The 27,802-nt window shown below is 38.8% G+C and overlaps 1 protein-coding gene across 2 annotated transcripts in view; it reads left to right on the top strand.

The window, feature by feature from the left end:
- Nucleotides 1-27,802, top strand: part of ADCY2 (adenylate cyclase 2) — a 205,924-nt gene that overhangs the window by 50,220 nt on the left and 127,902 nt on the right. For both annotated transcript variants that reach the window (XM_058825658.1, XM_058825649.1), the window contains exon 3: nt 13,272-13,433. In XM_058825658.1, coding sequence (XP_058681641.1) covers nt 13,272-13,433 — 162 coding nt within the window. The remainder of the gene's footprint in view (nt 1-13,271; nt 13,434-27,802) is intronic.

Below are 27,802 nucleotides of genomic sequence, written 5' to 3'. Positions count from 1 at the left end.
CTATATTATGGTCCACAAGCATTGGCTGGAAGATAGATTTTAGCCATTTCTGTTACTGTGGCTGCCTCTGTGTTTGCATCTATTTCTGTGGATGTGAACAATCAGACAGCAAAATAGGAGAGAAAATCTCTACAGTATCATTGCAATAACTGCAAGGAGTGCATTTGTATTTCAGAATTGTGTTGCAGTGTGTCTGTCATTGCATTCCCAGCAGTATCTGCAAATTCCTGCCTTTGTTTTCCTGCTATTTTATTTAATGGGCAAAGTTGTGTGCTTCCATTAAGTGAGACTGTGTTGTATTTTAAGCAGAATGTGGCCATGTATTTTTTGCCATTTTGTGACACATCTGTCTTGACAGGTTCTTTTTGGCAGGTTCTTCTTGTACATTGAGTTTGGGAACTTGACTGGATTTGGGAGTTTGAATTCAATAGTGTTTGGGTATTGGGTATTTCAATACAGAGATTAAAAGTATTCTGCTCATTTTAGGGGAATTACCTTGTTCTATTCACCTGCAAAATTGAATGTCATTATTGATAATACAATTCTGTTTCCTACTGTGAAAAGGAATATTAAAGAGCAGTTTCAAGTTTTATGTCATATTTCTCTGTTTGGTGTCTCTTTTAATTAATTCCACACTCCATAAAAACACATACAGTTTTGGGTAGACAAAAATAAAGTAATTGAAATTTGTGCCCATTATATGAAGCAATTTGACCATTATCTGTCAGGAGATTTGACAGGATGACCTCCAGAGGCTCCTTCCAACCTAAAATTGCTCTGGTTCTAGTAAGTGAAGAAATATATTAAATATTTCCTTGTTTAATTCAGGTAATTTTTCTGGATGTGTGTGGTATACACTACCTAGAGAGATTTTACTGTAAAAAGGTGCTATTCTGATTCTTTTGGAAGTTGTGAAATGCTTTCTGGGATTTTGAGTATGCTTGTTTTTTTACTTTGGGGATTCAGACTTCCATACAAATTGTTCCACTGAAAACTTTTGAGGAGAAAAAGATTTGTACCATGAAAAGTGTAAAATGGAAGGTGTGAAACAAGGAAGCAGTGGCAGAGCTTTCTGCAAAATAACATGTAAATTAATTGTTGACTAATTTTAATACTTACAATGCAGTGAGACATGAAATCCTATGCTTGTTAAAACAGATTGGAATAGCTTTTTCTCTGTATTCATCCTACTGGGATTAATTTAACTAATCTTACAGCTACATAATGAATTTCTTTGTAATTAGAAGACAGCAACATTTAAGAGTTACAGATGGACTCACATCACTAGTTCATGAGTAGCTGGGACTACCTTACTCATTAAATCAATGAACTCTTTATAAAAATAATTGCAGTATTTCCAATATGAAGGACTCTGAATTTTAAATCAGGATTATAAAGATTAAAATCACCCAGTTTAAGGAAATACTTCACTGCTTCTCTCTATTGCAAAAATACTTTAAATTTTACAAAACATTGTTTTAAATACAGATGTTACATTAAAGTAATATCAGTCTATATTTATTTGCTTATATACTGAAATGATGTTTTATTAGTGTATTATGTTTTTCATTTCCATAATAAAGTGTGTGTTTGAAATTCACCTGAGAATTTCTCAGTTATTATCTATATTATCATTTTGATTTATTTCCATGCTCTTATGTTAACAAAAAAAAATCCACAAAAATGTCTGGAGAGTAAGACCCAGCTACAGTATGAGAAAAAGGTTTGAATTCAAAATGAAAAGAAGCTCACTGTGGAAAACCTGGGCTGAGGAAAGCATTTGACCTTGAGCATTACAGAGGCAGGCAGTGAGAGAAGTTTGAGATGATTTATGGTAATGGTGAATCTGCCTGTCTGTCAGGTTAAATTCAAGCCTTCATACAATTTCTGTGTAAACTCTTTCCAGTTTAATCCTTTTTCTCCTTTCTGTCTTTATGTAAAACAGGATAAACCTCTGACAGAATCTCAAGTGAAGGTTTATCTATGTTATTAAAACAGGTCAAATTTCTATGAATTATCATGAAATTATTTTACCCACTTTTTTTCTTTAATTTCAATTGAAATTAAATCCCTGTAAGAGAATTAACAGCTTTGATTTATACCATGAATCTAGTAAGGATTAGCGTTCTCAAAAAAGGCAGCTTGAAAAATGTGGCAATGGAAAATAAATGTATGAATACCTTCTCTCTCATTCTGTTTTGCTTGGGAGAGTGTTATGAGTAAAACAGATGGAATTTTTACACGTCAAAACTGGAGAAGAGGTGATGATGATTTGTATTGCCATTATCATTGCTAGATTTGGTACACGTGTCTATTCTGACATTGGTGTTCAACTTTTGTATCCCACAACTGTGCCTTTTGCCCTATGGAAAGGTTTGTCAGGAGTGAAAGAGACCCTGGATTGCCTCTTTCCCTGCCTCCTTCCTAAGGAAGCAGCATCCAGGCTGCTAGGGATGTTGTTCCCCAATGGTCATGTGGAGGCTGGCACCTTAGTGAAAATCTGACTGCTTTCTGATGTAGAAAAAAGTGATTTCTGGCGTTACAAATCACCTTATAGACTCTGGAAGTTGAGGGGGAAAACAACGTTGAGTAAAAGATGTTAGGACAAGTTCACATGCACAAAGATTTATTGGCAGGGTTTGTAGCTGATGGCATGTGTTGACTGTAATGGTGAGGAAAAAGAGTAGGAAAGAGAGAGAAAAAGGAAAAGACAATCTCTTCCCAGGGGCCATCTGAGAGGAGAAGCATCAGGGGCACTCCAGATCAACATCCTTTCCTGCATGTCCCCTCTAGTTCAGCATGTGGCTCTCCCTGTGACGCTTGACCCTGTTGTGGCTGTGTGGTTCTCTTGAGGAGCTGTTCAGGCTCCAGATGAGGGTTCCCATGTGGGATGCTGGTAGTGCTGCCTGGAACATGCTGATGTCAGCAGCTGCTCAGATCCCTGCACATTTGTGTTTGGGTCCCCTCATGTAAACCAAACCCCACAGCTGAAGAGGGGGAGAAGGGTAGGGGAAAGAAGAGGTGATACCCACACCAGTGTCAATCCTTTTCCAGGCAATCCAGCACAGCAGCACTGGTTGGCTTGTCTTGGCCCATGTTATGGCCCACGGGTGTAACAGCCAAGGTTGCAGGTACGATGCTCTGAGCAATAGGCTGAGGTCCTAAAGGCATTGTGCAAGAGCCAGAGTGGTAATTTCATCCTGGATTAAAGTCTTTGGGAAAGTTTTAGCAGATGATTTCAAAGTCTTTGGGAAAGGCAGGAGTCACAGGAAAATAACACAGATTTTTGAGTAAGTGCTAAAAAACCTGTTTTAGTCTAATGACAACTAAAAGCTGTAATTTTTTTCCCCTCGCAATTTAGTTTCTCTGAACATGATTTTGTCCACTTTTTTGTTTTGAAACAACACTTCTAGGCATGTTGTTCCTAAGATTAATGAGTTTTACTAAGGAGATGTTGGCATTGAGGTTCTATTTTGGCAGTTCTCCCAAAGAAGAAATTTGTTTCCTTCCATTCCCATTAACATTGTACTACTACCACTCTGTACACAGTCACAGTATTTTGTGACAGTCATCAAGATGCTCCTTTTCTTGGCAATGTCTTCTGTTTCTTTTCTGTTTTGCCTAAAAATATATGCTTAGAATAAACCACAATTTGTAAAAAAACCATCTTGTCAGGTTATTATCTTTATGTAAGCAGAGTCATATAAATCTATCATGTCTGTCTTTTGCAGCAGTTTCTGCCTTGAGCTGCTATATGGGACCATTGGTGTGTGCAAAGGAACTCGAAGTCTTCTTTGTTCAGGCACTTCACTCATCTAAATTTTTCTACCAGATATACCCCAACCATGACCCCATATCACTGTCTGGTTGTTTTCCCTTCATTCTGACACCTGCCACAGCAAATGTCAGCTCACCAGGGAGTGTTGCCCTTTGCTGACAATTGAATATCTCAAGGAAAGGAGGGCTTCTGATCTGTAAAGGAAATGGCTCCTCAGAGTCACCATCTTTATGCTCCTGCTTCACCTCCTTCTTTATTTTCAAGCACAGCTCTTGGTGGGTTCTCTGACAATAATGAATTCAAATTTCCAAGGCTTCTCAATGTGCTGTTAGGTTGACTCTGGTGGCTGCCATGTTCCTGTGGGTCAGTATGGCAGAGGCACAGGTCTGTCAGGGCTTACACTTCCTCAGGGTTTGGGTGATATTGGACATGGTTGTGTGATCATGCACTGGGCTCCATTAGGAAGAGCTGTGCACTTCCTGGTGGTGGAGAAAGGTGATCCTTTTTCACTGCTTGGCACTGGGGACATCAAATCTGAAGTGCTGGGTCCAGTCCTGGACTCCCCAGTGCTCAAGCAATACAGTTTCAAGTGAGTCAGTCCAGTGAAGAGCCACAAATATGACTGAGAAACTGGAACATCTTTCATTAGAAGGCAGGATAAGAGAGCTGGGGCTGTTCAGCTAGAGGAGAGAATGTTGGGGGGGGGGGGGCTTGTTACCAACATGGTTTCTTTTTTTTAAGATGGGGAGAAAAGCGCACAAACTATTCAAGAAATGTGCACATCATGGATTCTTACAGTGTCATCATGATGCTTGATTCTCTATTCTTTTCCTAATAATTGCTGTCCTTTTATTTGTCCTTTCAGCCAGCCCCTGCTATCATTCATTTTTTCAAAGAGCTATTCACAGTGAGTCTTGTATCTTTGCCAGAGGATGTAATAACTAAGGTTAAGCCCACTTTTGGAAGTGTTTGGTTGAAATTTTTTTCTTCATTCCTATTTTACATTTATCGTGTTGGGTTTCGTCTGCTATGGCCCAGTCACAGCAGTGTGAGTCACTTCTGCAACTATTCCCATGTTTTGCTGATATTGAATACCCTGAACAATATTAAAATCCCATCAATCATTGCCACATCACTCTTCCACTCCTTTTTAAAAACATTTAGGATGACATGGAATAAATTTGAGTCCTCTGAATCTGTCCTTTCAGTGTAAAAGTTGACCATTTATTTTCTGCTCTTACTTCCTACTTTTTCCTTTTACCAATTTAATTTTATCTCAGTTCTCTGGAGCTGGTCTGGTGTATAGGAAGTATGGAAAATAAATATATATAATCATCAACTCTTATAAGAGGCTGGAGCATGTTTTATTGGACCTGCTGTTCCAAAATATCTCAGCATTAATATCTGTGGCTTTATACACTTGTAAGATAATATTTTGGAACATAAAAATGTACCATAATTATTGTTTAGCATAATGTAAGCATATCCTTTTTTTTTTGCCTTGATAGAGAACAAGCGTATTTATTTGATTGTTCTGCTTTACTTTTGTTGGAATTTGGAGTTTTACTTTCTCTTATAATAGTTGATAAAATTCACTGTTTGGCTTCTTTTATGTCTAACATGTAGAAAAAACTCCTTGGATCTCCTGATGTGTGGCATATTCTTCTTCTGTGGTAGTAGCTCATTTGATTTTTTACTTTAAATTATTGCTGTTGTTGGTCATATTTCTATGTATGTGTGAGCATGCATATCTTAACATGGATTTTCACAACTTTTTTAACTAGATTAAGTTTTTATGTATTTTAGATTTCTTTCATAGTTGTATATATCTCTTCGTAGAAACTCTGAAAATGTTTCTAATGTATATTCTTATTAAACTACCTTAAAATTTGAGGTATAGTGCTTGGGTGTTGTAAAATTCCCTCCTTAATAGTCCATGTGAAAATGGAGTTCATTGCTTTGAACTTGAGTCTGTTTACATGCACTGTATAATTATTTAGATCTTCCCACTTTTAAAATGTGTTAATTTAATTGCAGTTCAGACTTCTGAATAGGATGCATCATGGTCTTAGCCAGAATTAAATACATTTGCTTTTACCCTTATGATGGCATAGAAAGACAACGCTTTAGTTTTAATAACATGCTATAATATCTTTATCACTGTCCTTAGATTAAACAAAAAAATAAATTATTAAGATAGCATGAAAGAGGGTATCAACTGTCCCTTTTAGAGAAAATGCTTGTTGTGATGATCTGGAATTCTTGCAGGAATTCTAGGTTTCTGACCTTAATATTTAACACAGTAAAACACAGGAGGGAAAGATAACAAGGATGAACAATGAATTCACTATCTCTGATGGTTTTCACTTGTCCCATCACTCTAAAAAACAAAGACATGGCTTATTGTCATCTGGTCCAGTTAAGGGCGAAATCACTGCCAGCAGATACCATTGTTGGGCTACATGGTGCTTTATGAAGTTGTCTTTCTGCTCACAGGGATTTAGCAGTGGCGCAGCAGAACAAATCTGTCTTCTTGACTGCTTGGGCTATAATGTGGCTGAAAGGGTGGAAAGATACAGTAGAAAGATGAGAATTAAGTGAGGAGAGGAATGATGGTAAAAACAAGGTGTGAGAAGAGAAATGAAATTCTTTCCTTTCTGAGTGTGTTCAGGAATAATCTCAAATCTATTAGAGATTATGGTAGCTCAGACTCCTGTTTTTGTAGCAGGAAGGACCAAAAATTGTTATTAATTGGTGGGTCACTGCTGATGTTCCTTGGGTCACTCCTTCAAAATCTCATGTGTCTCTTACTAATATCATGCAGTGAAAGAAAATGTTCTGTGGCCAGTCACACAGTAGACAGCATGGAATCAGTTGGTATCTTGATTATTTCAAATATGAATTTTCCTTCCTTTCCAGGAGTCTTTCATCTTACTATCACATTAATATGTGACTTTAGGAACACATTTGAAGGTCTCTTATAGTAAAATTATTTTTAAATATACATTTTAGTGCAATCAACTTGCTTTTATTCTGTCCCATTTTGCTAATGGTTGTTAATTTTTTGGCAGAGGCTGTAATGACTGTTTCCTGATGACATTTAAACCCAGACCTGCGCACAAAAGAAAGGGATTATTACTTTGAGAGTTCTCTATGATCAAGAACAAGGCATAATTTACAGACTTGTTTACTACTTCTATGACAATTATTGGAAAATACAACTTTATGTTTGGTAAAAACAGTGAAGTAGTAATTTATTTTGGAAATGATTTTGTGGAGTATATCACAAACAAATCTTCCTTTATTCTTTAGGTTTATGACATACCAGGCGCTTGGGAACCATTATTTTTATACAAATTAATATTGAGCTTTTTTTGTGTTTTATCCTGTTGCTCAAAACTCAACTTTCTTCTTCCAGTTCCCTTCTAACTAGGGAATGGTTCTACAATGCTTTCTATTCATAGTCTCGCTGGGCTTTCAGTTCTTTTTCTGAATTGTCTTGCTTTATTTTAAAGTCAAGGAGGGTACTGTGTCATAACTGCTTTATCTTTTTCTTTTCCTCTGAAGCACTTTTGACTCTTAGCACCAGAACACAAGGACATCCTGCAGGGAAAGGCCAGGGTCCATCTAGCACAGTAATGTGTCTCCAAGAATTACAAGAGAAGGTGCTACTGAAAGGCAGCATGCCAAACTGATCACTTTGTGTGGTCAGTTTCCTTGGTACCTTGCCCAGCCTCCACATGTTAGTGACATCAGAGGGTGCATTTCCCTGCCCAGTTTTTTATTGTTGGTTTATGGATAAGGTGTCCATGAATTGGTTTAATATCTTTTTGATCCTGATAGTGTAAGTTCAAGAAGGTCACTATCTGCTAATTTCACCTTTTTTCAACCAACCTTCTAGTTCCATTGAGTGCCCTTTCTTCTGATGTTTCAAGGTTTAGTGAACATTTTCACCTTCACTTACCCAATGCTTTCATAATTTTAGCCTTTTTATAGATGACTCAGAACAGAAGCTGATTTTTGTACTCTGAATTTTTTTGTTTTATGTGGGTAGCTTGTTTTATTCTTTGAACATTGCCCAGGTAGAAATTTGGGGGCTGGACTTCAGAATTACAATAGCAAAGAGCATTACATATTTGCAACCTTTACACTGCCAACACAAATATTTAATCTATAGTTTATAGCTTGTATAAATACCCTTCTGATGCCATAAAACATACATTGTATTAAACATAGTATTTGTTTTTAAGATTAGTAGGTCTTACCAAATGTTACAAAATCTAGCTATTTCTTTAGAAAAGCTAGGGCATCTTCTATGCAATTAGGTATACAGACAACATTTGAAATCAGTGGCTGGAATCTAAACATCTTTCCAAGGGAAAATTCTTCAATTAGGTGATAATTTTTTCTCCTTTTAGCCAGTGATGTGGAAGCTGACCTTGAAAAACCTCTGAAAGTGATCCTATAGTGGGCTGGCTACTTAGTTTCAGTTTTTGTAGTCTTATCAGTTCAATTATGGTTATACAGTGAAAAGCCAGCACTGTTGCAGTTATCCCAAAGAAACAGAGATATTTTATTAGCTGTAGCCTCACTACTGCTGGCTGTGTCCAAAGAAGTGCTTTTCCCTAATTCATGCTGAAATGGTACATTTAAATTTGCAGGCCAGCTTCAGTGCCAAGGTATCATGCTCCTCAGGGGAAAATTCTGGTCAGAGTAACATTAGCTTCAGTGAATTTTACACATGCCAAGCCTGTTATGATTAACCATCTTAACACAGTGTTAAAAAGGCTGTCTAGGTGGGAAATTGTGAGTCATTGTTGGAACATAATTTGTATAGAATGAATGATTAGTATCTTTTTTACAGTTGTTCTCAGTGCCAAAGCAACATCCCCTGTGATACCCTGTGTGCCAGGAAAGACAATTTTAATTTGTAAAATATGTTAAAATTTCTACTCCATGTACTCTTTACAGTTAAGACAACCCCACTGAGGAGTAGAAACTGGTGACACATGGGAGACAAGGTGTTTCAGAACGGGTTGTGTCCACAAAAACCAGCTTGGATTCATGGCTTGGGGCCACTGTAGTTCGTGCCATCAATCCAAACTAGTGGCATTTCCAGTAGCAATGTCTGCAAAGCACCAAATATTATCAGCCTCATACCAGTTCTCCCAGCTGACAGTCAACAGAACAGACTAAAGGCTGTTGTAGCCAATGTACATCTAGAGGTGCTGGGACAAAATGCCAACATGAAAAATGCTCAGAATGGCTTTAACTTAAAGAAGGATCTACTTCTCTATCTTGTGCAGCCTGAATCTTTCCATTCTGAATGCTGAAGATGTTTAGTCATAGTTGTATTGCGTTCTGTGACAAGAATGAGATTTTGAAAGGGTTCATGATCATCATATCTCACACCATGGTGTCATTTTACTATTTTGTGTCCAGATCGCTCCAGTGGCATCACTGCAGTAATCTGTATGTGAACTTTTGCTGCCCTTCTGAAAGCAGGTGCACAAAATCTGCAGGAAAATCATCTGTTACATGCCCATCCAGGCAGCTACACTACAGCAGTGCGCCGTCCTTTAAATCTGTGGAAAGGAACTGCTTACATAGTAGATGACAATGTGGCCCTGCTGAGGTATGGGGAAAGAAATACAGAGAGCAGCAAACCCACTCAGATTTTGCTAAGCTCTGACAGTCAAGAGTGATGGGCCAGAGTCCTGGATAACCCTCAATCAAAGCAGGAAAACCACATGCTTGTGTGTAAGATGTTGCACCAGTGTTAACCAAAAGTGAATGCTACATGCTGTGATGCAAACCATCACTGCTCAAGCACTCCCATCTCCAAGGTATGGGTAACATAAACTCATAGAGAAAGTATCTGAGAATCAAATTCCTAAAGCAATATAAGTTCAGATCAGGACAAAAAGCATGATTCAACTAGGCAGTCGTAGTGATGACCCACATGAAAGACTGCTTCCAACATAACAGTGGCAGGCCTTGTGATTGTGGCACAGTTTGGTGGCACAGGCTACTTTTAATAGTGTCAAAAATAGTGCACTGTAAATGAATGCTGTGATGACTGACAGGAACACACACCAAGTGCAGGCATGCTGTGATCATTGGCATTAGCAAGTCTTGCAGTGAGATAGAGGGGTCTTTTGGAGCTTGGCATCACTGCTTGTTAACGTTGTTATCAGCAGTATTCTGCCAGTTCTTACAAGATGATAATGGAAAGGGCCATGGATGGTAAAGGGCCATTGACCATTCTGCAGACTGTGATTCAGACCAAGAAGTCTGTTCCTCTTTCTACCTGCTCAAAAGCCTCTGTGTGTTAACTTCTACAATATTAAACTTAAATACACTGGCATTTTGAAATATGTTGAAATGTCCCAAGTCTTACATACTATGTATGTCTGAGATCAAGATGAAGGGTAGAAGCATCTTATTTGAGAAAGATGGGGAAAACACTCTTCAGCCAATGTGAAATGAAAAAGCAACCTCTGTGATAAAAGGATCTCTTTTAGGTCATTAGATTACTACTAGAAATAGGGGGAAAGCAGTTTGACAGAGAATTAAAGAGCTATTGATAGATGCCATTTCCTACGTGTATTTTAGAGGAGAATTTCTGCCTTAGCATGACTGATAGATGTCCTGCTTTGCAACAGCATTCTCATACTGACTTTCAAAACTGCAAATATATGCAAATATAAGAATTGCCAGGTCAATTTTTTTTAAATCAAGTGTTCTTTGACACAGTTCCTCTGCAACCCAGCCTATTTGAATATGTAATGTCAAGAGGGGCTGTACCTCTTAAGTGTTCTCTGTAGTTGCTGAATGTTGAAATTATCCATTTATTTTGACCAAGGAAAGCAGTGAGGTAATTTATAAAACAGTTGTTTACAGATGTACAAGGAATTTGGAGCTGATACAGTTGATATCACTAGAAGCATTGCAAAATGTCAAAATGTTGCTCACATGCTTAGTAGTCTGTTTTATATCAAAGTTGAAAAGCAACAGCATCATATTCTGTCCTACATCCACTTGTAAGTTTGGAAGAGTACTTAGCATGGACCGCACAGATGGAGTGGATCCTTTGGTTTGGCTACAAAGTCAGATATCAAAAAATATGCAAGGTATATTTATTTGAGACAAACCAGTTAAAGAAGAATGATGTTTTAGTTTCTAATAATTAAATTTTCACACATATGTGAATACCACATAGGCAATGAGAAAGTTAAACTTGGAAACAACAAAATCTTGTTTACCTGAAAAATCACTGAGAATGGGGCTGTTTGAAATCCTTCTTCCAGGACTTAGGTCTGGGATTCTTCTTCAAACTATTTTTTAATAATAAAATCACAAAATTGTTTGGGTTGGAGGAAACTTAAAGTTCATCTACTTCCCACTCCTCTGCCATGGGAAGGGCAACCTTCTTCCAGATGAGGTTTCTCAAGGCCTCATCCAGCCTGGCCTTTAACTGGAAACATTTTAAGCAGCTGGTCTTACAGGCTAGAAGGATATTTTGCCTTTGGCATCTGTTTATCTTACACCTGTATTAGAGGACCTTTTACATCCCTTTTTGCTGCCTAACTAATTATTTGGGTTTTCCCCTATACTGATGCCTGTTTTCATGACAGAAGATGTAATTGCTTTAACAGGATTTCTTGTCAGCAAAATCACATTTGCTGTCACCTATGTTTTTCTTAACTTTTGGGACTCTTAATTATGACATGCATTATTATTGTCTGTTACTTCTGTGGGAATTTAAGTGACACTGATGAGCTTCACCCGTTTTCCCAGCCTTTCAAAAACAGGTGCTATGTTTCTCTTTTCTAGCCTGCCAGACCTTTCCAGACCTTTTCCAAGTTTTAAGACTCCCAGTTGGTTCTGTCAGTATCATAATTGATTTTTCCTCAGCCTGGACAGTTTTAAAACATCATACTGGCATAGCCTTTCTCTTACTAGACCAACTTTGTACACCCTTTTCTTTGCTGTTGGTTTTACTAACATCTGATCACTGTGAAAACTTTTAGGGAGGACTGAAAGCAACCAGGTATCAAACACTTTTTTTTTCTTGCGATATCTGTTGGTAGATTGGAAGAGTGGAGAAGCAAAGCTTTTGCTTTGCCTTTTTTTTGCTGTATTTTCTTGTTATCCCTCATTTCCTTTGTAGTTCTCTTTCATTTCATGCCTTTGAACTATTTGACTTTTGAGTATATGGGAGAGCTGGCAGCATTGAAAAGGGTATGAGAGATCAGGAAGAAGCTGGATTGATCTTAATGGAGGGAGTGGAGAAAGATGGATGGATAACAGAAGTGGACATCTTCTCCATCTGGTTCTGTCCCCATGATGGAAAAGAATGCCTCCACTGTCCTACAGGGCACATACCTTAGACTTCAGTTTTGACTATGGAGTTGTCACATGCAGGTGTGAAGAATGCAGACTGACACTAAGGGAAGTGAGCAGCAAATTACTCTTGCTCATACCTGCCTGGGAGCTCTCTGTGTTCTGTCCTGTGTGTGTGCAACTGCTGCACGGTGAATAGGCTTGCAACTCAAACTGGTGGAAAGCCTTCCATGGAGATATAATCATGTACCAGCTGGCACGTTTTCAGAGTCGTCTACTTACTTATGTGTGCAAAACGTGTGTCCCAAATCTAGTTACATTTTCTCAAATGTGTGGTGGTGTTTGGAGCATAAGCACAGCATCCATTATATATTTTCCTATGTATAGCAAAGGAATCCCTTTTGCTGTTATGGGTTGGGCTGTACATTTGTTCCATAAGGTCAGTTTGGACACTAGTACCCTTTAAAAGAAGCTGACAGGAGATTCTGCATACGGACTGTGATTTTCTGAAGCTGTTTTTCATGACTAAATAAATATATTACTTTAAAATGTAGTGATTTTATGGAATTTGACGTAGGTCATGTAGATACTCATGAAATACCATCTTGTTAAATCAAATTTCTTGGCTCAACTTGAGCTTTTTTTTTTTTTTTTGTTTTGCATAATGTCATGTATATTTAATGTCATGTATATTATACTGTGAATTTTTAGTTCACCAGGATGTACAAAGTCTTCCTGTATTGAAATTAAGGCTCTGTGAGGAGTTTGGCAGATTGTTTTGTAATGCACGTCATAATCAGAATTCACTAGTCCTGGGATAACTCTTTACTTGTAAATAGAGTATTAATAAAAATTTGAAAATATAAATTTGGAGTAAAATTTGAAAAGTTTGGAGTATTCTGTAGGTCTGAAGCCATGACTTAGTATCTTGAGACCACACTTCTTAAGTCTAATAGAATGTAAATTTTCCAACACTCTTAAAAAATAATTCTTCCTAAATCCATTTTTTCAGTGTTTAGCAATGACTTCCTTATGAAAAGCTGGTGTGTAACTTTATGCTGAAGACAGTTCAAAATTAAATGCTATTTATAAAAATCTTATTCCAAAGTGAATTTGACATGCTTCCTTTTTTTTTTGTCTTGCCCAGGTATCGTTTTTCTTGTTCATCATTTTCGTGGTGTACACCATGCTGCCCTTCAACATGAGGGACGCCATAGTTGCCAGCGTGGTGACCTCTGCGTCCCACACGATCGTGCTGAGCGTCTGTCTGTCAGGTACAGCTGTTGTGAAGGAGCACTTGGTCTGGCAGGTAGGTGCTCTCTGCAGTTAATGATTACCTGTGCGTTGAGTTGCCTGGTTCATGAGCCAGGAGTGCCTTGGTGCGTGCTTGGGAGTACAAACTTACTTCTCTCTTGATTTCTGAATTGCTAATTCATGGATAATGCACTTTATCATGATGAGGGTGTCATTAATGTTATGTCCTCCTGAATTACACATGAAAGTGGTGGAATCTACAGCCATGTAGCACTTACCAACGTGGAAAATTAAATTGCTTGAAAAAGTATGTGATGCAGCTGTACTGTGGTAGGTGCCCTACCCCTCTGGTTTGTAAAGAATGTTGTTCATCTCCTTACCTCATTAAGGCCTTACTTCCAACACCAAGGATTTTTCCAAGTAGCAAAATGTTATCTTTGACTTTGTTCCTTTGAATATGCTCAAGTCAGCAGGGTTAAATTTCTGCTGTGAAGACATTGTACTCTACAAGTCTGCTCTAGGTCTTGCCCTCCTTCTGTAGTTCTCAACCATTGATAGGAATTTTACTGCCTCATCCTGATTGGTCCCAATGATTGAATGAGTCTGGCTGGCTCCAGACTCCATGACATTTTGGGAACCCATCTGTGTTTGCAGTTGTGTCTTAGATTGTAACTCAACTTTGATAATCCACCACATGATCCTGCAGATTAATAATTTGTACAAATCCAAATATTAGGAGTTGTTTTTCTTTACTCTTTTACAGAAGATATTTAAATGGTGAATTATTACAGTTTTAGTTGTAGTGCTGTGATGATCCCAGCAGACATTGATAGAAACGCGTATTTTTTAAGGAAAACATAGGATTTCATTCTGAAAAACAAAGACATGTTTGGTTTTTTAGCATAGTTATGCCATGTTAAGGAAACAGATTTATTTTAACTTGTGCACCAAAATGATACTGAATCTTTAAGGTAAACACATTTTTATAAACATACTAATAGAACAAGAAAGACAGACGTTATACTATTTATTATGAGTATCATTAAGAACAAAGCAAATAATAGTTTTGACCTAACTTTTGAGATGCTTATGGCTTACTTTGAGAAACACTATGCCTCAAAGTGATTTTACACAAATGTCCTGCCTTGTGATTTGTTTTTCAGGAAAATACATTTTATTTCCAGTTATGGCTTCAGGAATGTGTTCTATGGAATACTGAAATTGAAGTTTGGTGAACAACATGTGTTCTGAGATGTAACTCTCTGTAGAAATTTTAAATTATGAGCAAGCAATTATTGCTTTTCTCTTCCTGATTTGGATTAGTTGAGTGTCTTGTTGTGAAGGTTGTGAAGTTGTGCTGTATATTAAGCAAGAACTGTGGTCATCTGCAGTTAATATAGTATTTAAATAATTCAGTAATACAGTTATTGATATTTGTAGTGGAAAAAATCAGGGAGAATATTACTCTTCAGTTTTTTGCTAACCTATGGCTTTTATTCTGGGCATCAATACACTGCTAAAGCAGTATTAATGTTTGCCACTCCTCTAAAATTGTTTTGGGTTAAAGTTGCCGTTTGCAAAAAATATTTGTTTTTCTTGCCTCTCTAGACCATTAACATTTGGTATATCGAAAAGAATACTTTCAGAAGATGTTGTATTTTTAGACACATCACCTCTACAGAATCAAAACAAATGGATCATAGTCTGTGAGGCAAAACTATTGTCTTTCATCTCTTCTTTAACTTCCTGTTTCATTCAGAAAGAGTGGCAGTCTTGCCACTGTTTGTAAATGTGTTAAGAATGTTTAGTTTCTGCGTTGTTCCTAGTTTTCTATTCTGTCTTTGTAAAATGTGCTAAGTGTTATGAATAGCTTGGCAGTTATTGGAGGTACTGAGTGCACTGCATTCTTGCGAATTTGTGGGAAGAACTGAATGATGCTCCCTAATTCCATTTCATTTGCCCTCTGTATATTTTTAGGTTACTATTGTTTATACTTTGGAGTGTAAGCAAAAAGTGTCTGTTTTGAAAATTGAGAGGACAAATAAGGGCTTAGGCCAGAGATACTGATGGCACTAAAATGAGAAATACCATTTGTCAGTGATGTACCTTAAGTTCATATAGGATATTATAGTATATATATCTTATATATATATTGTTTCTTGTATATATATTTATATCTTGTATATGTAGCAAACATCCTTCAGTAGAGAATACCTGCGTCTCCCTTATAATTGCTTCCTATGTTTTGAGGCTTCCATTGTATCTTCTCTGAGCTTTCTCTTGACTGAACAACCATCTTTCAGTCTTCTTATGTCAGGTTCTCCTGCCTTGTAATGTGTTTGATAGGCCTTTGCTGGACCTTCTTCAGTTTCTCAGCATCTTTCAGTGACTGATTGGCATCCCATAGCACTTTAAAAGTTAATCATACCTTCAGTGTATGAGAGAGAAAAATCGATGTCCCGAAGCATCTGCTCATTTTGAAAATTGGCAGAGCCTATCTGACTGGTTTTGTCATTCCTTTGTTATCCTCTGCAAGATTTTACATCAAAAAAGTGGCTTCCTTAAAGCTGTAAAGCTTAGGATGCTCTTGATCCAGGGTCTGTTGCAATTACAGATGCTGAGATGAAGCCTCCTGCTGGGTTAAGAAGGATTCTTCAACAGACTGTGCTGGTTGCATGAAGTAGTCTCTGTTTGATCTACATGTCTCTCGGAGAGAGGGAGCACACCTTGGTTTAAACTTCGGGAATGATGGAGATGCACTTCCACAAGCCTTCATATTTTTTCCATGGCTGTTGAGCGCCACTGTTAGAATTCTGTTCATCTTTAGTATTAGGAATTAGTCTAGCCTTGTCATGCAGCTTCTGGATTTCATTTTTCTGGCCGGTAGGCTGACAGACCCAACAGGATCCAATTTCTGTTCCTTCCTTGGGAGTGCTTGTAGACTATCATGAATTTGCCTCATAACCTTTTTGTCAGTAAAATAAACGAGTTGCCTGCTTTTGCGCTAGCTAAGCCCTCCATCACTTTCACAGTTGTTCTTTGAGTCCTCACTTGTGCTTCGTCAACATCTTTCTTGCAGTGTGGGCATTTGCCTTCGCAGGAGCGTGCCAGGAGCAGCTGCAGCCGTGCCAAATGCTAATAGGGACCGGCTCTAACAGGGGCCAGGGGTACAAAGGGGTCAGTGTGCTGCTGTGCCCATCAGCACAGCGAGACACAAACTCCACAGTGAGACACCCGGCTCAGCCTCCCCGCACGCTCCTCTGGGGAATTCCCTGCACAGCTGCGGGAGCTCTGCCGGGAAGGGGGGAAAAAGACTCCTGTGTTCCAGCCGCAGTTTATGAAAAAAAAAAAAATTACTGTGTATGTATGCTTTGGGGTGTTTTTTCTGTTGAGAGTTTTAATCCTAACCTTTACAAGGCGCACGGTTTGGAATCTGGGACTCTGCCCCCTCTTTCCAGGTGAGAATCCTGCTGCCAAGCAGAGGATGTTGTTCTGTGTGCTCCAGGACTGCTCTAAGAGAACAGGACTCTAATTCTTCTTTAAAGGCATTTGGCTCAGAAGACTTTCACAACTTTAACATCCCTTTCAGTTATTCCTGGAATGGAAAGTATTTAACTGCCATCTCTTCCTATAAACACATAACCTGTTTTCCCCCAAACCAGAACAGATTCTAATCAAATACTTGTGTTTTTCCTGTTCTGCTATCAGCTAGTCAGCCAGTCTGATCTGTAAAATAGGCTTGATACTATCATTAGAGGTACTTTTGTTCTTAATCTGTTAAAAAAAAGAGGTAACCAAAATAATTAAACATCCTACAAGCTTCCATTTTTCTTTTCCCCTACGATTTATGTGAGGAGTCTGATTTTTTATTTTAGTCTTTTAGTTTTACTTTCTCAGCAAGCAATATTGGTGCTCTTGTAATCATTTTTCATGAGCTGTGTCTAAGTGTTTTCCAAACCTTGGCTAAATCACTACGAACTCCCTTTTTACTTTTTTTTATTTCTAAAGTAGTGTTTTTTACCTTAGAGGATTTTTTTGGTGGCTTCTTGCAGCCCTGTAAAAGGGGTCACTTTTAAAGGCACACAATTATAGCTAGGCAGAATGCATGTGTGCATACATTCAACTTCATATTGGCTTTGGACTGTGTTCAGGAATGCATACAGCAAAAGGAAATAATTTGTAACAACTTTTATGAAAGTCTTTGTTTGTGTGATCTCATAGCCTTAAGATAATATTCTGTTGGGATGGAAGAAAAACAAATGCTAAATGAAAAATTTATTTTCAGAATTGTTTGTATTGGGAAATTCCACGGCTTCATCCACAAGATGTGTATTTTTCATCAGATAAGCTGCTCTTACAAAATTAAAAATCAACGGCTATGGCCTATTCAGGAAAAAAAAAAAAAAAACAACAAATAAACCAAACAAGAGTGAACTAAAAAAGGGAATAAGCTTTATTAAAAAAAAAATTATCAATTTCTTCATCACTACACATCTTGAAACAAATTATACCAAAAGCTCATCATCAGAAGTGTAGCATCATTTTCAAAGATGGACAACTTTGGTTTTCATCTTAACAATATATGCCTTTTTCAGTTTAGAAAACTGAAAAACTTAGTTCTAAGTGCCTTACAACACTTAAATCAGTGTTCTAAACAAAAGGTGTATGCCTTTTGCAATATATCATGTAAAAGGCATGTACCTTTTGTTTAGAACACTGATTTAAACTAATCTGTTAATTTAGTAAATTTAAGAGGTGAGGATATTTTCAAAAGCTGTTTTATGTAATAGACTGGCACAGGAGAAAAATAAAAATAAAAAGCACCAGTATTCGTTGCCTTATAAAAGAAGAAAATGTACAGCTCTAGGGCTCAGAAATAGAGTAGAAATTGGTTTATGCTGTTATCACACAGTGCAAGAAAAAATCATGTTTATTAAAAAAGTCTGGGAAAAAAGCCCATGTCTTTTCGTACATCCAGTGATGTACAACCCCTGAGGCTGTAAAGCTGCACAGTGAAAGCTGAAAGCACATAGGAACTTCATTCAGTCTGAATGTCAAAATGCTCTTACTGAGGGCTGAATTTATCCTTTTTCCTTGAATACCTTTACTTTGAAGGAAATGAGGAAGGGTTATTTGTGAAGGTGAAGCAGCTTAAGCAACTCCTGCTTTCTGCTGCTCGGTTTCACGAGGTGAATCGCTGTTGTTCCTGCTGCAGGTGTGGAGGGCAGTGGCTGCCATGGAAGGAGGGAGGCTCTATTCCTTGTACTCCTTGTAGCAGCAGCTGCCACTGGCCTGTACCTCGTGCCTTTTCCCCTCTGCCCTCCCCATCCCAGCAGCAGTCTGGCTCAGCACATTGTGCAGCAGCTGGGAGCCTGCAAGGCTCTGTCCTGCATCGCACAATGCAGCAGGCGTATTTTTCATTATTGCACTTTTTTTTTATTCTTGATTCTATACTTTATCTAGGGAGATATTGAAAGGCCATCTGCTGTGGGTTTTTTTACTAATTTTCACCATCAGCAGATGTACTTTGTGTTTCACTCATTCTTTAAGATAATCTCTACAGTTTGGATGTGCTTATGAAGAGGCCACTTGCCTACAAGAGTATAGATACGTAGGAGAATGTATAATTGCATTTCAGAGTATTTAAACATAAACACAGAATATGAATGTCTTCCAAAAAGTCCCTGAAGCTGTAAAGGGAAGATCTGTAATACTTAGTGTGATGGAAGGTTCAGCAAAGTCCTAGAATTGCATTGTGAGATGAAATCGTGTGCAGGTGGCCACGTGGGTTTTCAAAAGCACATTTACCTGCAGCCCAAAGTCAGCATCTAAGAAATGCATAGAAAGTAGTCCTGGTGAGATGTGTAGAAAATCATCGAAGTACAGAAGATAAATGATAAATGCTTCTTTTTTTTTTTTTAAGTCGTGGAAATATCTGCGTGAGTTCTCAAATAGCTCTAGTTAGCATTTATTCTTAAGCTTTACTGAAAGGATTAGATTGACATTTGTGTTAACTTTATTTACAATAATATTTAAATCAGCAGTGAATATTTGTTTATCACTTTCATACTACTTTAGCTTTTCGTGTTCTAAAAATGACAATTTCTTGTAGCAATTTTTAATTTTCCAAAATATAAATTATTTGCTGAACAAACTCCGAGTCTTTCAGTCTGTCCTTGAAATTATAAAATGTCTATGTCAGAATGCTCAACCTTGAGGCTACTATACTGCCAAAACTGTAAAAAAATTAAAACATATTAGGAAATTCCAGTACTTCTAGGCTCAAGCAGCAAATAAACTGTCACCTATACAACATACTTTTGGCAAGGGGGTTGTACTCCAGATCCTTCTAGAGATGACTTTAATGTATATAACTGACCAGTAAAAGGTTAAACCCCTGAATTCAGAATTTTGTAATACTGTCCATCCAGATAATTTTTCTTGGGTAAAGAATCTTAGTTACTTCATCTGGGTTAGTTTTGCTGATTTCCTTCTGTTTTCACAGATGCTGGCCAGCCTTTTCAGTTACATATTACTTTTACAGATTGGTATTTTTTGTTAAATTTGTTGTGAGTTAGTTCTTTTCTTATTGCAGCTGGAACATTTAATTCTGTATATGATACTCTAGGCATGATGCTTTGTCATTTCATGTACTCAAAGAATTACCGTATAGCTCTACATATCATTTGGAAGAATTCTGTAGAAGAAAAATAGCTTTCCCTATCAATATGTGAATGCATTTCCTCATCCTGTCAGCCACTTCTAGTGCAGCATAAAATATGGATCAGGAGCACAAACACCTGTTGCTGTGTAGAGAAGACTTTGGTGAGTCAGAATTCCCCTTGCAGTGGTTCAAGACCCCATCTCTTTGTAGGTGCCTGCAGTAGCATGTGATCTTTCTATTTGTCATTGGAGCCCCTGCCATCCATCAGTGCTAAGTAGAAGTATTCCTCTTCCAATCATCTTCCAAAATTTGCACTCCAGTGCAAATGTCAGTGCATGTTCATACAAGTAGCCCTTGTTTCGCTCAGCACACTTCCCCATGTGTTGGCGGCACAACTGCCTTAACTGCAGCCTCCGAGTGCCCATCTTGTAGGTCCTGTGATGGAATCAGTTCATGCTCCCAGATAAGCATGTGGAAGCCAGGAGCAAAGGAGGTAAACTTCTGCCACGTTTTGGGTTTTTTTCTTAGCAGCTGCAGCTGTGCTACTGGTAAAAGGGGAGCTGTTCCTGGCCCTGGAGCTGGTATCACAGCTTTTCTTTACCTGCCTAAACTCTCTCATCTTTTCCCTTCTCCAAACACGGCAGTCAGGTGTCAGCTTCTTCCGAAACACTCCTGACATATTCTGTCCTCTAAGACATGCCAAGGCTCTGGGAAAATACTGCCTTGCCCAGATCAAAATGGTGCTAGTGAGCAAGGTATCAGCTATACAGAAGCAATGATCAGGGAATTCAGAACTGCCTTCCACTTTGGCTTAACAGCAGAGGTACAGCTGGAGGACATGGCCTGCAAACCTTGAAGTAAACCTGGATCTGGTGCTGGGTGATATTGTTTAGTGGATTAGGGCTACAGTGGTAGTGCTGAGTGGACTGCCAGTTGGACTGGATGATCTTGTAGGTCTCTTCCAGCCTTGATGAATCTATGATTCTGTGAATCCTTCAATTCCTAATTCTTCACAGGGATTGCACCTTTGGAAATTGCACTGCATATTCTTTCCCCTCTCAAGGTATATGTATTCCTACACACCCAGTGAGTGGCATCATCGTTTGTCATTTGTGGGCCTGAGAAGAAATCATGTCTCTCCTGTGCCTCTCTCTAGTTGTGTGTAATAAATTATGTTTATCTGCCATCAGTTTAGAACTGTTTCTGGGTATACTAAAGACTGTATGCTGTGTATTTGCTGCAAAGGTCACCTGCCTGGACTCTGCTAGCTCCTACCTGTTTCTGAGTGGGGCTATGAGTTACAACTCTGATTGCAGCAGTATGCAAACAGCAAAGGCTGTAGTTTATCAGACATAAAGTTATGTTCATGAATCTATTTGCAGTTTTGTTTTCTTTGTTCCTTTGAGGATATATTTTCTCCCAGATGTATGGCAGTCCATCAGCTCAGAAGCCACAAGAACACAGGTCTGAAGTAAGCAAGCTGTCTCTGTCCCAGGTTAGCTCAGGTCCACAGGCTTTGGGAGTTCAGGCTGTGTGAAAACACTTATGCTACTCTGAAAAGACAAAGGTGTGCAGAGATCTGTCTGCCTCTGAACCTTAGGCCAGCTTCCATGTCTTTGGATATACAATAGCACGGTTATTCCTAAGTCCTTTAGTCTTTTAACAAATAATTGAGACCTACCAATGCTGAAATAGCATACATCTACAGAAGATTCAAATGCTGGTGGATGCCCCGAGCTAAGGCTGATAGGCCATCATTGATGGAAGACTCAGCAGGACAGGAAACAAACACGCTAAAGGAGAAAAATCACCCTAAAGGACTCCAGCAGATGTTTTGCTTTTGATGCATGCAAAATACCAGTTACTCAAGATCCCCGTGCCTCTTGTTCAAACAGTTGTTGCCACTATGTGCTGCTGCAGAAGAGGATGAAAAGAAGGACTTGAAAGTTCATTAGTCAGTTTTAAACTGGGGAAATTTATTGCAACATTGATGAATCCAAATGAGAAGGTCAGATTCTGAAGCATGAGATTCTGAGTTCTTTGTTTTAGAAGGCAAAACTGAGTTTTGCTCCAAAGAGATAAATTTAAGCTTTGCTGTGAAGAAAATTTTTCATTTAAAAGATTTCTAATGGCCACTTAAACAATCTTCTTTGTCTTGAATACTCTGTCACATTTTATGGTCCTAGTTTCGTAGCCTCTCTGCCACAGTAACATTTCTTCAGGTTAACTACAGCAGGTTTGTCTGTCCTATTTACTAGTTTTATTTGCTACACTTTGCCCCTAGACATGCAGACATGAGATCCTGCTCAGGTTATTTTCAGACAGGAAAAGACTGTGTCCTGATGAGCATTTACTCACATATGTACTTTTAGTAAAACTGTTGGGATTATTTGAGGAGGTTTGCAGCAGCTTGTGTGAGAGAGCTTCACACTCTGAATGCAAATATGAGGTGTGCAATTATCCTGTTTCCTTTGGTATGTAGGTGATGAGATAGTGTTAGCTTCTGATGGAAGTCAGCTGGGGTTTTGCTGATGCTCTCTGAGCGCTGACTGCTGCTGACCTCCGTGTGCACGCACACTGCTTGGGCTGTGGAGTGAGTCATTAAAATTTGGCCTCTGGAAAGAACAGGACAAATGGTGACATGGTGACAAGGAGCAATGCTCCCAGGTGGTCTGCCTGCTCCAGCCAACTCACACAGGCCAGTGGGCAGGAGCAGAGAAAGGAGATGGAGTTCTCCCTGTGTGACACCCGGAAAGGCTGTTGCTGTAGTGACGCTGTCCTTAGGGTCCAGCAGGGCAGCAAAGTGGTGGCATTCCAACCCCAGTTCTTTTGCCCTAACAGATTATTTAGATCCACTCATTTATCATGTTTAATTTAGTTCATAACATCAAATGCAGTCATGTTGGTTAAAATCCTTAGGGCTTATCTTGCCTTCCTCCTTCCCTCTTTCCCCTTCTTTTTAAATCAAATAAGCATAGGATAGCAATTCAAAAAGTCTTGAAAATGGAGAAATGGCCACAATAAAAAAGAAAGTAAAGCAAAAAGGAGGGGACAGGGAAGAAACATTAAATTATCTGTGCAAAAATGGTGACAAAAGCATAAATGCTGATAAATAGGAGAAGTAGAATACTGAAAAGTTGAAAGGTGGGTAATGAGGCACCTTTAATAATGTTCTCTGTTATTTGCTCTAACATTTTGCTTTATTTGCTGTTCAGTCATCAACAATGATACAGTTATTTTTCTGCTATCCAATCATTTAGACAGTAAATGTTTTCCTTGGGTATTTGGAACTTTCTCACCTCAGTTCAGTTTATTGATGCTGCACCAATGATCTCTGAATGCAGAGATGATTCCCATTCTACTCTTATTGGTATTGACTGTGTCACTTCAGAACCTCTTTCACATGGTGCACACATAGTCCCTGAAATCATTATCTAGTTATTTCCTCTGAACTATATTATTTCAGCTTCTATTGAGCTGCATTTGCTAAAAATATTCTTGAGTCAAGTCCTGGGGCTGCACACAGGCAGAGCTGGCCTGCCTGGGACAGTGGGGGATCAAGCAGGAACCTTTTTAAGCAGGTTCTGTGTCCTCTCTGGACCTACCTGTGCTGTCAGTCCTGGGCTTTGTCAGTAACCTTTAAGGATAGAACCTTAGAGTTCAAGGTTAGAACAAAGTACAAATAAAGATCCCACTCTGCAACCCTTTTTTTCCTAAGCACAGTCAGTGTTAAACCCAGCTCTGCATTTGAATTGCCTGGTGCAGGTCTTGAATGAGAAACTGATACTGATGCATCTTGAATGGTAAATTTCTGCCCCTTTCCCTCCTCTGAGAGGAGGAGACCGCAGGCAGCAGAAGGTGTGCTGAAGAGCCATTTTAGTCCTGCTGGAGCCGCCTCAGCAGTGACTCCAATCCTGCTCGTATTACTACTGGGATAATCATTGCAGCTGCAGCCAGCTGATCCTGTCTGGAAAAAAATGTGTCTCTACACAGTGGATTTGGATATTTTGGATATGGATATTTTCCCTGTCTCAGCCCTTGGCTGACATCCATTGTCTGTGCTTTCTAAACTCCACTGACTCTTAGACAGGATCAGCTGTTATTTCAATGTTAAATTAAAAGCTAATCTGCAAAAATATGAAGGAGCAGGGAAACAGTGACAGAGGAACTCCAATAACCTAAACAGAGCAAATTGGACACTCAGCTGACTTAGGATGGGATGTTTAGGAGAGGAACCAGAGTGTGGAAGAGGAGAGATCATAATGGTTTGGAGGAGGAACAAATATGGGAGAATAGATGAACAAGGCAATAAAAGCAGCTGACCGTGTGTTAAGAGGCTGTGGTGGGCACTCTTATCTGACCATGCACTGTCCTGTCTACCCACGCTGTTTGTCCTGTCTTCTTCTCAACCTCCATTCTGTGTGCATGGGCCTATGTGTGTGGGGAGACCACAGAATGGAAGCCTTGTGTCACAGGGTCCCTCCCAGGTGTTGGCAGTGGAGCACCTGGAGAGAATGGAGAGGTCTCAGTACTCTCTAGTGCTTCGGGGGCTGTGGGCCAGAGAGGCTCAAGGCCTGGGGCAGCTGCACGTGCATTTTGTGAGTGTGTATCAGCACGTGTGATCACCGGTCAGGCCACACTAGTGGTGAGTGGGAGATGAGGCCATGAGCCTGGGTTGGATACTGGAGAGGCTGGAGGCCAGGCTTCACTACTGGAAGAAGCAGGGAGCCCAAGCCAGACCAGAGACTGATTTGTTTGTGCAGACGGAAGATGGAAGATGATGGGCTGGCTATTGAAAAGATCTGTGGCTGGTTCCTGAAGGGATCTTTAATGTCTCTATGTATGTATTCTGTGCTAAATTGCTTTCATCCTGGTCAGCCAGAGAGGGGAGCAGGACCAGGATGTTGGTGTGGCTTGTGTTTGCTCAAGTATTGCATTGATCTTTTGTTTTTCAGTCTGCATTGATCTGCGTGCTTGGCTATTGGTTTGTGTATAAATGTGTATAAATGCACTGTATGTAGTTGAGACTGGATGGATGTGGGGATATGGTGCTGCAGCAGCAGCTTTGCCTCTGTCAGACTACCAGAGTCAGAAACCTCCAGCATAAACCAGAGGCACATATTTTCAAATGGAATTCCATATGTTCATAAACAGCATTATGACTTTTGCCTAGGAAGTGGTTTTCTTGGTGAACTTGATGAAGATTTGACTTTAATATCTTCACAGTGCATAACACAGGGACAGTTTCTACTCTGGGCATCCCTTCCCTTCATATTCACACATGGGATATGGTAAGCCCTGAATCCATAAGCCATGGTCATAATGAGAAAACATTAAATTTTCATATCTCCTTCTAGGAGTTGCAGGCATATTTATTATTGCATGGTGAGGTAGTTGGTTTTCCACTATACATTTGCTGATCAGCATCAGGTTTCCAGGCCATCACAATGATATCAGAGTTAAAGAAGAAGAAGTGTGGTAATACTGCTCCATAATTACTGAACTGGTATGAGACCTGGCAGTGAAGGATTGCTGCAGGCAGATGCTCTGAGGGTACAGAGAGAAGGGAAAGATTTTCTGATGCAAACTGCCTAAGCAGGCAGTGCTGTCCCTAGAGAGACATTGAGCATTCAGGTAGCAGAGCACATTTTTCCCTCTTCAATGTCACTGAAAGAAATATAAGGATACAGAGCAGAGTTGAGCTCAGAGTGTTGGAGTCAATCCAGAAAGGTTGTTATAAATTTTTGAGAAAGATTGAATATTGCTTGTGAAAAGGGATTTACAGTAATGAATGCTCTTTCAATCCCTGAAATACCTGACACAGTTCCTTATTTTTTTATTAGAAATTTATATTAGCTGTTTTTTAGTTTGTTAAAACAGTTCTAGCAAGGTAGTGGTGCCGAGATTCTCGTTCATGCTAGGCTCAGTTTGGATGATTTGATATGAAGCATAATGGGTGTATCTCAGAGAACTGAGGAGCTGAGAGGTAGGGCAAGAGTTGGACTTAAGTGCTTAAAGGTGATTCTCCTCTGTGTCTGCAGTGCTTTTTTGCAGTTGTGATGTGTGTAGTTAAATTGGCTTCCTTTGCACTTCCCTTAAATAGGTCTTCCCTTCCTGAAAACTAGAACTGTTTGCCATCATGCTGATAGCTCTGAAAGTGGCGCCCTTTGGTTAGCATTGACTACAAACTAGCCAAAGTCAGAAGTCTGGAGATATTCAAGAAGCATCTGGACACAATCCTGTGCTATGTGCTCTAGGATGACCCTGCTTGAACAGAGAGTTTGGGCCAGATACCCCATTGTGGTCCCTTCCAACTGTAACCTTCAGTGATTCTGTGAAGTCTGCCATTTTATTTTAGTTTTCCAAATTATAATTTCTCCTTGTAAATTGCTGGAAGCTTTCTCTCAAGATTTATGTCTTTCTACTTCCCTCACACCTTGGTTTGAAATCCATTTTGCTTATTTTTTTCTTATTCTTTCTTACAAACCTATTTTTTGCTTCTTTTTCTGACCTAGCTGGGCCTTTAAAAATTTTTAATTTATGTGTTTTTTTTTTTTTTTTTAACTCTTCAGTATAGTTCATCCTGCTTATCATCTTCCCCTGACGGAGAGTTCATCAGCTCACCTGTGTTGCAAGAAGAACCATATTTTGCTTGTTTCAAACCTGTGATCTGTTTGCATCCCCCAGACTCTTACACTGGAAAAGACTGAACAGTTGAAGAGCTCAGTTCTCCCTTTCCAGATAATTTATGATCTTATAAAACTCTGTCACACCTCCTCTGTAATTTCTTTCCCAGGCTGCAGAATAGAAAATTATTTATCTTTCCTTGTTTAGAAGCCATTCCATACCTTTGATCTTCCTTATTGCTTTTCTCTGATCTGAAGGTTTTCTCTTACACAGTATGTAAGCACAGTCTCTAAGACAGAAAATCCATTAATTCTTCATAACATGCTTGTTTAGTAAGGAAGTAGGTCATTGTAAATTCTGATGACCCTGAATAAAGAGGAAAAAAATGACTAGCCTGATGCTCAAGGCAAGCACAAATTAGCTGAAATGTTACTGGTGAAGGAAATGAAAAATCTGTGACCTGACCCATGCAGTCTTGAGGGGTAGACTGGGAACATTTTGCTTAACAAAATGCACTTGATTCTGTAGCTTGTGAAGGAGGTTCAGAAGAACTGTTATGCATTAATTAGGGTGAAGTAAGAGAAATAAATATGTTCGCTTTTCATGTCAGAAGCTAGAATGTTGAGGTCTGCTTGTACTAAAAATAATTCTAAAGGAGAAAATAGTGGTTCTGATTATACTCTATTATGCTAAGACCTGAGCAGCTAGGTTTTTTTCTGCAGGGCTGTTGCTTATTGGATTATTATCATTATTTTTTTTTAACAATTCCAATTTAAGAGTTGTGAAGCTGAATATGAAAAACAAAATTATACTTCTATACCCATATTACTAGGGATGTGGGAAATGAAAAGCAGAGAAGCAAAGAATCCTTCCTATACCAGGAGGAAAAAATTGATATTTCGTTTTTTTCTAAGTAACTCTATTCCTCTTTAAAAAACATGTATTCACCAAAAGGACATATAAATAGAAATGAATTTAAAAAAAAATTAAAATTGCAGTGTATCTGAATGATAATGCAGTTACTGTCTCATTAACTGGATGCCAAAAGAAGGCAGTGATAATTGTGTAGCTGCTGCTAAGAAAAATTTCAGAATGTATTATGGATGTTGTGCCTCATCCTGACAAAGTCAGTT

This window comes from Ammospiza caudacuta, chromosome 1 (genome assembly GCF_027887145.1).
Source record: "Ammospiza caudacuta isolate bAmmCau1 chromosome 1, bAmmCau1.pri, whole genome shotgun sequence".
Classification (NCBI taxonomy): domain Eukaryota; kingdom Metazoa; phylum Chordata; class Aves; order Passeriformes; family Passerellidae; genus Ammospiza; species Ammospiza caudacuta.
This window is presented reverse-complemented; position numbering and strand designations above follow the sequence as displayed.